Source organism: Mytilus trossulus, chromosome 6 (assembly GCF_036588685.1).
Source record: "Mytilus trossulus isolate FHL-02 chromosome 6, PNRI_Mtr1.1.1.hap1, whole genome shotgun sequence".
Taxonomy (NCBI): Eukaryota; Metazoa; Mollusca; class Bivalvia; order Mytilida; family Mytilidae; genus Mytilus; species Mytilus trossulus.
The window spans coordinates 39526940-39542029 of NC_086378.1; the positions used below are offsets into that span (position 1 = coordinate 39526940).

Here is a 15090-nt window from a genome sequence, read left to right on the forward strand (position 1 = left end):
AACATTTTTTAGCAATGGAGTTATCTTCCTTTGTACTGAAACACTGAAATTTAATAATTCAAAAGAGAAAGAGCATGGAGTTCATTAGAGGCCAAAAGTTTATTACATGATATAATAAAATAACAAAATTTCAGTAATATAAGTCAGTGCCCATAAACTAATTACACTTCAGCATTATGTAATCAAACATAAAATAAATATAAACCAAATTCGTTAAGATTTAATTAAGATATAATGAAACAAATAATATTAAGCTGCAGTTATGCTAACTTTTCATAATGAGACTGTAATTCATCATCAGTATTATCAGAAAATATCAAAATTGCATGGCACAGAGTCAGAATTAGCTGTGCCCCGCACAGTCACTGCATTTATTGTATTGATGAGGCTGAAAGATCGGCCAACAATCTATCCGCGTCAAAAGTTATTACTCCTCAAAGACCTGTTGTGCAAATTCTGATTAATCTTAATTCTGATCTAATTTCTACACTGTTCTATTCAAAATAACAAAGTTCCAAATCAGGCAGATATCTTCCCTACTAATTGCAAATTACTTATCACTGTCACTTTTGTATTTTCTCTATGATGAAACCCAGAGCATAGTTCTTTAAGGCTAAATTGAGAATGATTTCCAGTCAGAAATATGTCATTGATTCTGTGTAATTTTCTTCGACATTGCATTAATAGCCATTTATCTATACCATTGCGACAGGACTTCCTAAGTGGATATTTAGAGCAAAAATTAATGTTTGCTTCTAATGCAAAAATAATTCAATGTCCTATTCTTCGTAGTGTAAATGTTCCAACAAATTTTAGAAATTCTCATCTTGTCTGAGACAATTAATATTTGTTTAGAAAGAAACTTTGTCATGAAAGCAGACTTTTGATTTAAAATGGTTATCTAATATGTGACTCGGCAGTTTAATATCAATGTGAAATCAACACTTCCCACTTTCAGACGGTCCATTAAAACATGTAAACACAGATTTTGTCTCATCAATTTTGACCATGATATATTCCCTTGTCAAATACCGAATAACTTTCTAAACCCAACGACAATAGTGATGACAAAATAAAATCATTTTTGTAGTTCAGAAATATGATTACTTGACCTATGATGAAATTTTTCATGAACTTTTTGGCATATGATTTCTTTAGAAAACAATCACATGTTTGTATTCAAATATTTCATCTCTTAGAAAATGAGTTTGAAGACAATAAAATGAAGAATATTGGTATATTAATTTTATCACACTAATGATTTAGAGACAATTCAACATCAATCATTTCCATATTTTATGAAAAAACTATATCATATTTAAAGTGCATTCAACTCTTCATGCCTGCATGTGTTGTAAGTGGTAGAATCTTTACTCTTTAAGGAAATTATCTCTTTATAGATATTGTAGTACATGATACCATTATTTGAACAAAAACATTTTTTTTGCAGTTAAATAAAAAACTGCATGATAATGAAATACTAGTAGCCATCTTATCAGCAACAACATTCTTTTGAACTTTTTTAAGTGCAGATTGAGATTTTTGATCACAGATTAGTACATTGAGGCCACTGTCTCTGTTGTCATTAATGCTCAGACTTTAATAGTCATACCTACAAAGTTATAACAGCTCTAAACAGATGATGGGAAGGATGCACATGAAAAACAAATCACATAATTTAAAACAAGAGTGCACACTCAAAAATTATCTTGTCTGATCCCAGTACACAGTTATTTTGTAGTGCATTTCTTTTAGACAATAAATGAAAATTCAAAAAAATCCCACCTTCGTTTTCTCAATAATATTTTTACAGTGTGTTGTTCTCCTTTTGGGACAAATTATATCAAAATTATAGAAAACTCCATCAGCTTTAACTCAAAATATGGACAATTTTATCTAAAGGGGGTCTTGAAATCTTTTGACAGCTTCCAAAGTGCCCATTTTTTACCTTTTTCAGCTAAACCTAATCACTACTTGACATTAATATTTATGATCCCCCTTTTTGCTATATGAGGCATAAAACATGAAGAAATAAATTTGGAAGGGCTATAAAAAAAATTGGCAAGTAACACACTCTCCACACTAAGGACTATATTCGTGGACAACGAAAATCAAAGGAGAATAACTGTGTACTCGGACCGTCTGTTTTACTGACCATTGATTTTATGTTCAAAGTCTTTAAGATAAAGGTTTGCCTACATGTATCATATAAACAGAATATTTTTAAAGATTCATGACAATGAGGTTAAGGTCAGATAACTCCTGTCAGACTGACCTCACAATTATTCATTTGATCTATTGCTATTAGTATTTGAAAAACAAACCAAAAACACAAAAACCAAAATTAACCTTAACATTGCCCAATAAACCATGAAAATGAGGTCAAGGTCAGTTGACCAACATGTACACTTTTTATTCCATACACAAAATAAAGTTGACCCTTTGTTTATAGTACTTGGAAAATCCTACCAAAACACAATAAAATGCTTTGCTGAGCCCAGCCTAATACGACCGCATATGTCGAACCCTGAACAGTTAGGGCAAAGAAGAAGGTCCAGTAATTTAGGCCCAATTTTTGGCTCAAATTTCAGGCTCATCTGACAAAAGATGTTTGACACTTTTTAACACTTAAGTGTCAGTTGATTCAATTATTTTATATGAAAGATTTAAACTGACTTAATCATTAAAAGCGCTACGATTCAAGTTTAAATATGAAAAATCTATCAAATACAATGTATGCCAAAAAATGTCATTTTTCAGATGGTTTTTGTGATCAATTTTTGACATAACATATAGGTTTCTGCCACAAAATAAAAGTGATCAAGGATCTTAAAAATCTGTTGCACAATACTGAGCAATTGAAGGTTTCTTCTTGAAACTTTTCAAAAAATTTTAAATTAAAAAAAAAAAGGAAAAATATCCCCCCCTTTCCAACTTTTTGAATACCCTTATGTGCAATAATCCCCAAACTAAATCCCAACCTACCTTTGCAGTATGGAACCTTGTATTACAGTTTTAGAGAGATCCATACACTTAAACACGTCTGGAAACTAGAAAAATGTTTGTTTTTGGTCCTTTTTTTGCCCCCAACTCTTGCATGTTTGGGTCAATTACCCCCAAACTCAATCTCAGCCTTCCCTTTGTAATATGGAACCTTGTGGTACCTATGTCAAAAGATCCATACACTTACACACAAGTTATTGTTGAGAAACTACAACAAAATACTTGTTTTTGGTCCCTTTTTGGACCTTAGTTCCTAAACTGTTGGCACCCATAACCCCAAAAATGAATCCCAAACTTCTACTTGTGGTATTAAACATTGTCATTGCGGTACAATTTCAAAGATATCCAAATACTTATACACAAGTAATTATCCTGAAACTAGAAACAATCTTCTTTTGGGCCCCTAATTTCTAAATGATTGGGACTACTGTGGATTCATTAATATTTGTTGGATATCAATTTTCGTGGATTTCGTGGGTACAGTAGAACCACGAAATCAAATGTTCAACGAAAAACAATTTTTCTAAAGGAATGAGTGTAGACTTTGCCAAAACCACGAAATCAAGTATCCACGAATTTGTAAATTTTCCTCAAACCATGAAAATTGGTACCCACGAAAATAAATGAATCCACAGTATCATCCCCAAAATAAATCCCAACCTTCCCTTTGTGGTATTGAACCTTCTTGACAAATTTCATAGAGATCCATTCACTTAAACTTAAGTTATCGTCTGGAAACCAAATGTGTCTTCGGACGGCGACATCATGGCATTATATGAACCTAAAAAAATGTTTGTGGTCATGTATTTAACATTGACCAATGAACTATGAAAATGAGGTCAAGGTAGACGAACAAGTACCCCTACAATCATTCCATACACCAAATAAAGAGGACCTAAACATTATAGTGCCTGAGAAACAAACTTAATCACACAACTTATACCTTGAACACTGACCCATGAAATGAGGTTGAGGTCAGGTAAACCATATCTGAGGGTCATGAAGATGTTGCAAGGAACCCATATACCAAATATAGTTATCCTGTTACTCATAACAAGTTAGAAATTCACCTGACAAAAAAACTCATAATTTTTCATTAAAGAGACACTAAACCATGAAATTAGGTAAAGAACTGTGGCCATATGAAATAAGGAAACTTTGTTACAAAGGTATCTGCATGACAGGTATAAAGCATCCCAGTCTTCTTCCTTCTAAAATATATAGCTTCATACAAAAAGTTTACCCCACTGACACTGAAAGTTATACTTAAGTCTCGCATACTGTAAATTTTGTAACAGGGTAGACAAAAACCACTATATTAAAGAAACCATTTGTTTGCTGGTTTTTCCCTAACACTAGTAAAAAAGTTTATGCATCTTCATTGTATTTTCATAATATGGTTAACCATTTCAACCATATAATGTAGAAATTGAGCTATGAATAATTCCTAAACCTCTTTGATTTGATGGATTGATAAGCATCCAGTGACAAATATTTCATAAATGTTTAGGAAGAAAATTATTACAACATTAGGTAGGACCTGCAGTAGGGTTTGCAAATAAAGATTGGGAAATTTGGATTGAAACCTGAAAATGAGGGTTTATTGGATAGGTACAAATGTTTTGCCTTGCAACAGACCACATATTGAACCATTAAAAAGTTGTTGAAAGAGTTATTAACATGCAGAAATGTTGCACTCTCCTTAAAAGAGACACATCCCAATTCTGAGCATACTTGACTGCATATTTATAAACCCACACAGCCAAACAAGCAAGATTTTATTGTCATTTGGTAGAATACTAAAGTGACTTTATTTCTATTCCATGTCACCTTTGTATCTTTTGTTTCTGACTCAATTTAAAATTAATTTCACATAAAATAAATACCAAAATCCTACAAAAAAGAATAATGTAAAGGCAAAAATCATTTGGAAATGGGATTATTTAATTTTTTCTGATTGGTAGGGCACTAAATGGCGCAGCTCACAATTATAAAAATTGTTTTTGATGACCTTTATGTTAGTTTTAATGAAGTAAAGGAAGAAAATATTACTTAATATAGCAATTTATCATTGTCTCTCATGCTTGTCAGATTCTTAATTCATTTCTACATCAAATAGATCTGATGTAATTAAAACACATGATCGACAAGCCATCTTAAAGATGTATTTGCTAAATATAAGAAATATTAAGCAGAACCATTAAAGGCAATTTCTCTGATTTCTTTTAATATTACTGTGATTGGGTTGGCAATCCATTACCAAATGATAAATGCAACGTACAGAATTAAATACTTTCATTAACAGAATGAGTTTGAGGATTGTAATATTCATTTACAAATTCATAAGAGAAATGCCAAAAATGCATCACGTATGAATAATTTTGATCAAGTTACTGATGAACTAATATAAAAAATTTGATATGCAAATGCCAAATTCTTCTACTGATTAAACAATAAATTTCAAGAAGCTTAGTTGAGAGAGTTCTGATTCTATTGTCATGATAGTAAACAAATTTATCCAAACACTTATTTTGATGAGATTTTGAAATTACTGAACTGCAGACCATGATTAAATCATTTTGTCCTTTTATTTTGAGAAGTCATGGGAACACTTAATGTACAATGGCAAGCAATTTTGTCCCAGAAAACAAAAGCTAATAAATTTGGTACTTATTAAATTTCTCTGCATTTATTTAAAGTCATATGAAAGAGTGCCTGGTGAAAAATAATGTTTATCCACTTCTTGAACCAATGCATGTATATATCATAAAACTAGTCCTATGTGCACGATATTCTCATTTTTCATGCAAATATATATCGTATAATCATCCATTTATTTTTTCTCTGTCTATTACGATTAAACAAATATGGCTGCTCATTAAATGCCATGTTTTGAAGCCGAAGTTTACCAATTGTCACAATTGTCACATTAAGGTAAACAAATAACAACCAGATGCTCTGCAGGGCGTAGCTTTATACGACCGCAGAGGTTGAACCCTGAACGGTGGGGGCAGGTATGGACACAACTTTCAAGCTGGATTCAGCACTAAATTTGGATTGTGATTAAATAGTTGACACAGCATAGGTTTCTGACACAGAATGAATGTGTTCTAATTAACTTAAAAATTTAGTTTTCTCTTACAGCAATTCACTATGCTGTTGAATATTAATCCTCTCAAAAAAATGTTTGAAGAAATTTTCTTTTTATTTATGAAATTTCAAATGAGAAAATTGAACCCAATTCTCTTAAGGTAACACGATACCGAATGACGTTATGCCACGAGTTATCGTTCCTGACGTTATCGAATAACGTTCACACATTCAAGCCAATGCATCAGTATTTGCAATCACAAAGTGATAAAATTAAAAAAAAAATATTGGGTATTTATGTGACATTTTTAATGGTAACTTTTTCTGTATACTTGATGGAGCAAAGACTTATGGCCTGACCGATGAAGAAAATGTTAATAACTCTTTTTATTATTGTTCATTGTTTTAAAATCTTTAAAAATGTATTACTTTACTTTTAAATATTCTGTTTCTTTAAAATTTAAGCATCTGAACGATTATCTACATATAAAAGACTGAGTTTTATCACAAGTCTTTATTCTTGGTATATGTTTGCAATAAATACTTTTTCTTGATCATGATGAACCATGAAATTTTGTTTTGAAAGTAGAAATCTAATCTATAGAAACTTAGGATGATGTGTAAAAAAAACACAGGGAATTGTTGGTACATCTATTAATTCTTGTTAAAATGGTCGTCTAAAACACCGCTCTGGAAAAATGGAAAAAGGAAAATTTATCTGGATGACAATAAGGATAGAATTAGGCGATAATACACAATACAAGCAGACTTTGCAACTCATACAAAAATAGTTTGTTTGTATGGATTGTTAAGAAAGGGGTTTACTTGGTTATTTTGCCGAATATATATCTTTCTCTATGTCCCAGTATAAAAGGTCCCTGAAATTCATTATTCTGTACAGAGTAGATCCAATATTGTTTCGGAATTATTTTGAAAATAAAGTGCTAGATTTGTAATGCTATAGACCCAGTCTACATGGGATATACAGCAACATCGGAATGAAGCCTGAAAAAGTTAACGTAGGCTGAGAAATACATGGGAACTTGATTCGGCAAAAATAAAATGAAAAAAGCAGGTCCCGTTACAGTATGATTAAAGCCATCCCCAACTTGCTACTTGCGCCAATAAACGCAAGTTGATAGTCGGGATTGGCTATAGTCAGACTGGTTTCGTTACAATTTTTTTCTCTCCAAATTTACAATCAAACGACTGACTAATTATTATTCAAACGGAAAAAAGAGACTGAAATAGCTAGATCTTGAAATCCTTTAGATTTCATTTTCGTGTTAATTACGCTTGCATGGGTATTTGGTGGTAGTGTGTTTTTTTTGTGTGTGATTTGAGGTGGAAATGATGTACATGTACAAGTTTGGAGACAACGCGACTGAAAGAGAATTAACATAGTTGCCTTTTTAGGCCTGGAGGGACATATTGCTCACATACTTAGGTAGCAACCATTTGATTTTCGGGGGGGGGGGGGGGGGGGGCTATTTTTTTCTAAACAAACTTCTTTTATCGGCTTTGGCGAAAGACAATCTATTTTTTTGGCGACAAGTCGAAAACAATTTATTTTTTTCTTTCAATTTTAGCATTACATATAGTTGCAGCTGAGGGTGAAACAAACATTTTTTTTTTCTCAGGGTAAAAAACACCCCCCCCCCCTCCCCCGAAAATCAAATGGTTGCTGCCTTATCGTCTGGAAAAGCCCGAGGAGTTTCATAGTATTGAAAGGAGTTTTTAGAACAAGCATGCAAAAGAAGAACAAGTTTTTAGAACAAGCAAGCATGCACAAATATATATATATTTATTAGGGTTGAGATCTCACAAACATGTTTAACCCCGCCGCATTTTTGCGCCTGTCCCAAGTCTGGAGCCTCTGGCCTTTGTTAGTCTTGCATTATTTTAATTTTAGTTACTTGTGTACAATTTGGAAATTAGTATGGCGTGCATTATCACTGAACTAGTATATATTTGTTTAGGGGCCAGCTGAAGGACGCGTCCGGGTGCGGGAATTTCTCGCTACATTGAAGACCTGTTGGTGACCTTCTGCTGTTGGTTTTTTTATTTGGTCGGGTTGTTGTCTCCTTGACACATCCCCCATTTCCATTCTCAATTTTATATAAAAAAAAAAATCATATACATGTATGTATATTGTAATACTAGTATAAAATGTATTAGCATGAGTTTTAGAAACACGATGGAAAGCGAGACTCGCCGAGCTTTCCACTTGTTTTCGTAGCGAGTGCAAAAACCTTTTATAATTCTGACAATGTATATTGCACATAATTTTATATTTTGTTTATATCCTACAATTTACACCCCAAGACCTAGGGTGAATAGGGATAAAAATATGGTCACTTGGTCTTCTTCCGACTGGCAGTAAAATGCTTCCAAAGTGAGGCGTCCATTTGGCTGTGCGGGATGTATTATTTATTGTAAACTGCGTCTTGAACATGCATAAAATATTTGCCACTGGACGTAAAGTTACCAGCAATCAATCCAACAATTCAAAATCGCCACTTGAAACTAATAGAGCACGCAACATCATATTGTTTCACCCGTGTAAATTCGACCGTCAATCCCACACTTGATAGTCTTTTTGCTTCAGGTTTAAATTGTGCACCTGTTTTTTAAAGGTGCGCATACCGTCTGGATTTTCTTTTTTTGTTGTTGTTCATGACAGGTTGCCTGATTAGGCATTTTGATAGATTATAAAGGCCCGCCCAGAACAGACTCCGGATAACATCTCCTGCACTTGGAATTTCAAGCTTGAGTTTTATGTTTCGCAGTTTGTTTTAGTACTTATAAAGAATGCATATATGATCTCAAGATTTGTTTTATAAAATAATTTTCCACAAATGCCAGACTGTTGAACTAATAGTGAAATTTTGCATACAGTTTGCAATGTTTGTCCGACTTGCTTAGCAAGCAACTCGTACATTTACACCACGCAAAGTATACTATACAAATGTACGTAGCAAGTCAAGAATAAAAGTTTTGAATTTTTCTTTGAGTTTTGTTATTTTATTTATCATGCATAAACTATTTGCCACTGAACGTTTAACAACCATCCAAAACAGAGCAATTATATCACTGTCAACTGAATCGAATTTTTAAAGTACTATTTTTCTACATGGATGAAGCAATGACAACACCATTGTCATAAAAAATGGAGTTAAAAACTCAGTAATTCAAATGAATCACACGTAAAACATTTTATGTTATTTTCACTCGAATTTTACAAAAATATGAAGGTATTTAATATGCTGGTTAAGTGTAAAAATCAGACGAGATTAATGTTAAATTCATGTTAGTGAAATTTCTATGTGTAGGACGAAATAAATTATATCAAAAGAATCTCATCACTAGGAAATTTACGGAAACCTGACAGGGGAAACGAAAATAAAATAAACACCCTTCAGATCCCGACACATTTTGTGTTTTCCCTTTCTCTGGAGAATAACGTTACATTCTGTATTCAATAACGTCACACGTTTTCGGTCAAATTCTAAGGGTATCAATCAATTTTGAAGCCATTTATTTCAAAAACAAGGATGGTGACATATGATTTTCTATACATGTATGAATTCAGTTTGTAATTCTGAATATTATGTTAGTTTTTTGTTGTTCTCCGTATATAAGAACATAGCCATCCATTGGAAAATCTAAAAAGGTTAGCCGAAAAACAGGCATTTCCCCTATATACCTAAGTAAATTTGTCGCCCAAATCGACGTTTTCCAATGAAAATACCAAGAAAACAAAAATGGTGACCCCCATTTTTTATTACATATTTCGATGTAACTCGGTGCAAAGAACGCGTATGCCAAAAAGTTTGGAAATCGGGAGATATGCCATTCGGTATCGTGTTACCTTAATCACATCCCCCTTTCCCTTATTCCAAAACTATTCTCAATTAAAATTTCTAATGGAGTTTGCAACAATAACTACTCATTTAAATACATCATAAAATATTAAGATGTAAAAAAACTGCTTGTTATCACTGAATGGTAAAGATTATTCTAATTTATCAGTTGGTAGTAAAAAGTGAATATACATTGTATATTGTATATAACAAAGCTTTAAGTTGATTCTGGACAAAGAAAGATAACTCCAATTAAAAAAAAATCTTGCAATTGCACAATATTGTGCAATTAGATATTTCTTGCTTACTATTCTGGACAAAGAAAGATAACTCTAATTAAAAAACTTTTTGCTATTTCACAATATTGTGTAATTAGATATTTCTTGCCATTGCGCAATACTGTGCAATTGAAAAGACTTGCTATTGCACAATACTTAATATAATAATTTTAGATCCTGATTTGGACCAACTTGAAAACTGGGCCTATAATCAAAAATCAAAGTACATGTTTGGATTCAGCATACCAAAGAACCCCAAGATTTCAATTTTTGTTAAAATCAAACTAAGTTTAATTTTGGAACCTTTGGACTTTAATGTAGACCAATTTGAAAACAAGACAAAAAATGAAGAATCTACATACACAGTTAGATTTGGCATATCAAAGAACCCCATTTATTCAATTTTTGATGAAATCAAACAAAGTTTAATTTTTGACCCCGATTTGGACCAACTTGAAAACTGGGCCAATAATCAAGAATCTAAGTACATTTTTAGATTCAGCATATCAAAGAACCCAACCGATTCATTTTTTGTCAAAATCAAACTAAGTTTAGTTTTGGACCCTTTGGACCTTAATGTAGACCAATTTGAAAACGGGACCAAAAGTTAAGAATCTACATACACAGTTAGATTCGGCATATCAAAGAACCCCAATTATTCAATTTTGATGAAATCAAACAAAGTTTAATTTGAGACCCTTTGGGCCCCTTATTCCTAAACTGTTGGGACCAAAACTCCGAAAATCAATACCAACCTTCCTTTTATGGTCATAAACCTTGTGTTTAAATTTCATAGATTTCTATTTACTTATACTAAGGTATTGGTGCAAAAACCAAGAATAATGCTTATTTGGGCCCTTTTTTGGCCCCTAATTCCTAACATGTTGAAACCAAAACTCCCAAAATCAATCACAACCTTTCTTTTGTCATCATAAACCTTGTGTCAAAATTTCATAGATTTCTATTAACTTAAACTACAGTTATAGTGCGAAAACTAAGAAAATGCTTATTTGGGCCCTTTTTGGCCCCTAATTCCTAAAATGTTGGGACCAAAACTCGCAAAATCAATACCAACCTTTCTTTTGTGGTCATAAAAATAAGTAAACTTCTTCTAAATGTGGACAAATTAAAGAATTTTCCTCAGAAAAAAGTATATGTACATAAGTTGTATAATGAAAACTATCCATTTAGTTATAAAAAACATATGCATATTTTTTTTTAATTTGAGGTTTCTTATGACTTTAAGCAGTCATGAAAAACTTCCTTTTCCTGAAATTTACAATTCCTACCTATTTGATGAAACATTAATACTACTCTCTGAGTTGCACACTATATTTGTTGCTTACTTCCTTCTCCATAAGATCTGTCTGAGGGAGAGGGATTATAATGTCAAACTTCATGAGAAAACATTTCTAAAACATACAATTAATTGGATATCCATATGTCTTTAATTTAAGAACTATTGGATTTAAAGAGCCTCCTGTTCTGCTCACCTGCATATATGTGCATCTTCATCAATGTCCACTCTCACACATTGTAGACCAGAATTTTTGCCATTCCAAGTCTATATAGAAAAATACATTTAAAAAAATGTTCAAATTGGTGGTGAGTGAACCAATTTTTCTTCCAATTGGCCCAGTAGTTTCAAGATTTTTGAAAATTGAAGGGATGATGGTGGTTGACAGACACATAACATCAAGTGATGACAATAACTCTCGCTGTTTTTTTGGGCAAAAACCATTCCTAAAAGTTTTTACATCTAGGCAGTTTTCTTTTTCTTTTCATAGCCCTTTTTTTTTAGCTATTTTCACCACATTCTATCTTCTGATTTTTTTTTTAATTTCATGTAACCAATTAGGTATCAGGTAATCCATGGACATCTCTTTCTCATGCACTCTTTTCCCCAACTTTTTTAAAGTAGACTAGAGTACAGTGCCAATGAGTAATACAAGAGGTAAAATTGGTTCAAATATGGGTATCAAATTGGTTTGAAACAGAAAGTATAATGACTTTAGGAGCTCTCTCACTTTCCAAATCATATATCATCCTTGTAGTTATTTATATGCATCATCTGTGCCTAAAACTAACAGAATTATGGAAAAGAGGATGATTTTTTCTTATTCTAGAACTGAACATACTGCAGGTAAGAAAAAAAAAGTTATATATTGAACATAAAAACAATCAGAAGAAAATCAGACATTTTAACCTAAGAACTGATTTTGTTAAACATAGAATGAAGCATACCTAGTTTTTTGGCTACATCATCAATAATGTTGAGAGCATCTGTAATTCTGGACTCATCACTGACAACAACTTCAATCTCACCAACTTCAAATCCAAAATCAGCTATGTCTAGTTGTACAGTACAGTTGGGTAGAAAGTATGTCTGCCTGATTGTTGTAAATGTAGCAAAACTATCTAGACATAGTTTATTCATCAACTGTTCCAATGTTCTATCATCAACAGACCCGCAACAATTATATAACTTACATAAGTGCTTCATTATTTCTGTTTCTGATGTAATTTCTAAAAGTTGGGACGAAGGATCCTTCTTACTCATATGACGTGGAGGAATCTTAAATTCCCATCTACCATTCCTTTGTCTTAGCCAACTGTCTGAAAGGGTCATTTTATACCTAATATCATCAAAATATTTATCTGAAAATTTGTTTTCTTTTGCCATCACGGCACCCATGTCCATTAACTTCTGTCTGCAGTCAGTAGATATTCTAAACTTTCTCTCAACTTCTATTTGCTTCATCTGTGGTATTGAATCCTTTTTATTTGATTCTTTTGCGTCATATTGTTTGGAATTACCTTGAGCATTTATTGCAATGGATTGAGATAAATTTAACTGTTCTGTCTGTTGTCTGGTAATTTTCTCATCAGTTAAATGTTCTTGGGACTGTGATTCAGAAATTTCCCCTATATTTGTTTGACCATCTTTACTTAAAACTTGACTTGGATATTTTTGAACTGATTTTCCAAATTGCGCAGTATGAATTCTATCGTCTTTTGCTTGGAAGGTTTTACCTTCTGTAGCAATATTTTCAATGTCTGAGTTTTTCATGTTCAAATGTTTACTTTCAGCAGATACTTGTGTTTTATATGTATGTTTTTCCACCGAATTAGCTCCCTGTTCTTGTTTCACCATTTGTAATGAATCTTCCTGGCTCATGTTACTTAATACATTTTCTAGCTGGGACAATTTATCTGATGTGCAAGTTTTATTATCTTCAGAGTCATATACACTTGTATCTTCTTCTTTTTCTTCAGCAAGATTATTTTTATCACATTTTTTCCCTCCAGGACTGAGAACAGTTTTAGATGATGAATCAGTCTTTCGTGTCCCTTCATACTGGTCCTTATAATCAACTGTGGTCATATCTTCATTCTTGCCACCCTCCATTGCATCTTGAGCAAACTCTGTCCCAAGATGTATGATGACATTTTCATCATCATCTTCTTCAAGTAAATAATTTTCTAACTCTCCTGATTCCTGTCTGATTGAAGCCCATCCTGCCTTTGCACTTGCTGACCTTGAGTCTTCAGCTGCCAGTGCAGCATTCTGAACAGAACTACTGTCGTCTGCCAACTGGAGGGGATATTCTTCATGACTTTTTGGTTCCAGTGGTTTACCAATGGCTTCTACTCCCATCTGATACAACATTGACACTTGTGTTTCCTTGACTTTGACAGGACTGTTATTAACACCTGTTTTTTCAGCTGTTTTTTTGGAATTCTTAGTATTGAACAAAAAGAAAGAAGTTGCACTAGTAATTTCATAACTTCCTCTGCTTTTGTTCTTTTTAGAATCATAAATATCCTGGATTTCATCACCGATCTTGTCATTTGTTATTGTCCTTGCAACAGAACTTATAAGAATTTCTTTCAAACATTTCAGATGATCATCAGCAATGATTTTTGTTTCACAATGGTCAATCCAAGACTCATCTTTAAATTCATTGTCATCACATGCCCTGGTGCCATTTTCTGATGGACCGTCAACTGAGGAACCTTCATCATTATCCATAGACAGTGGGAATATTTTATCTGAATTTGGTGTGATAACTTCTGCTTTGGGACTCTCTATTTTTGTTTCCACTCTATCAATATATTCTCCTTCATTGATATCTAAAGACAGATCTGTACTTTTTGCTGTCATTACCAAACCTAAAACATAAAGCAAATACAGTTGTTCTAGTTAACCTAAGTTTGCATATATTTAAAACAGGACTACATGTCTTTTAAGAGGACACCTGACCCTCCCCCCCCTGTTATATCTGTATATTATGTAATGTTTACTCTTCTCTCCACAGGAGCTGGAGTTATAATATATTATCAACCAACCAAGTTTTACATGGCAGCAGAGTGTGAGATCCACCCAATTTTGAAGAAAACAGATTAGAAATTGACTTTGTAGTGAAATAACATTGTTGTAGCGTATAGACTAAATATTCAGTATTGTAGATTAGCAAACTGTTTTGTAGATTAGCAAAGTGTATTGAAGATTAGCGAAGTGAATTGAAGATTAGCGAAGTGAATTGAAAATTAGCGAACTGAATTGAAGATTAGCGAAGTAAATTGTAGATTAGTGAATTGTACTGTAAAGTGTAGAGTTAATATGGCATCAGTCAACTATAAAGTAGCACCTGTATTTACTGAACAGAAGCCTTATAGCAGATGGATTGATGAAATTAAAGCTTGGAAGGCCTTGACTGATCTAGACAAAAAGAAGATGGGTATAGCGATAGCGTTGTCACTTCCTGAAGAAGGACTAAATTCCATCCGAGATAAAGTGTTTAGCGACTTGAGTTTAGAAGCCTTAAATGCAGATGATGGAGTAGATAATCTCA

The 15090-nt window shown here is 32.8% G+C and overlaps 1 protein-coding gene across 5 annotated transcripts in view; it reads right to left on the reverse strand.

Annotated features, from left to right (window-relative positions):
• The window catches only part of LOC134721337 (uncharacterized), an 83974-nt gene that overhangs the window by 10676 nt on the left and 58208 nt on the right, over nt 1-15090 (reverse strand). For all 5 annotated transcript variants that reach the window (XM_063584269.1, XM_063584268.1, XM_063584267.1 and 2 more), the window contains one exon: nt 12479-14407. In XM_063584269.1, coding sequence (XP_063440339.1) covers nt 12479-14399 — 1921 coding nt within the window. In that variant the 5' untranslated portion in view covers nt 14400-14407. The remainder of the gene's footprint in view (nt 1-12478; nt 14408-15090) is intronic.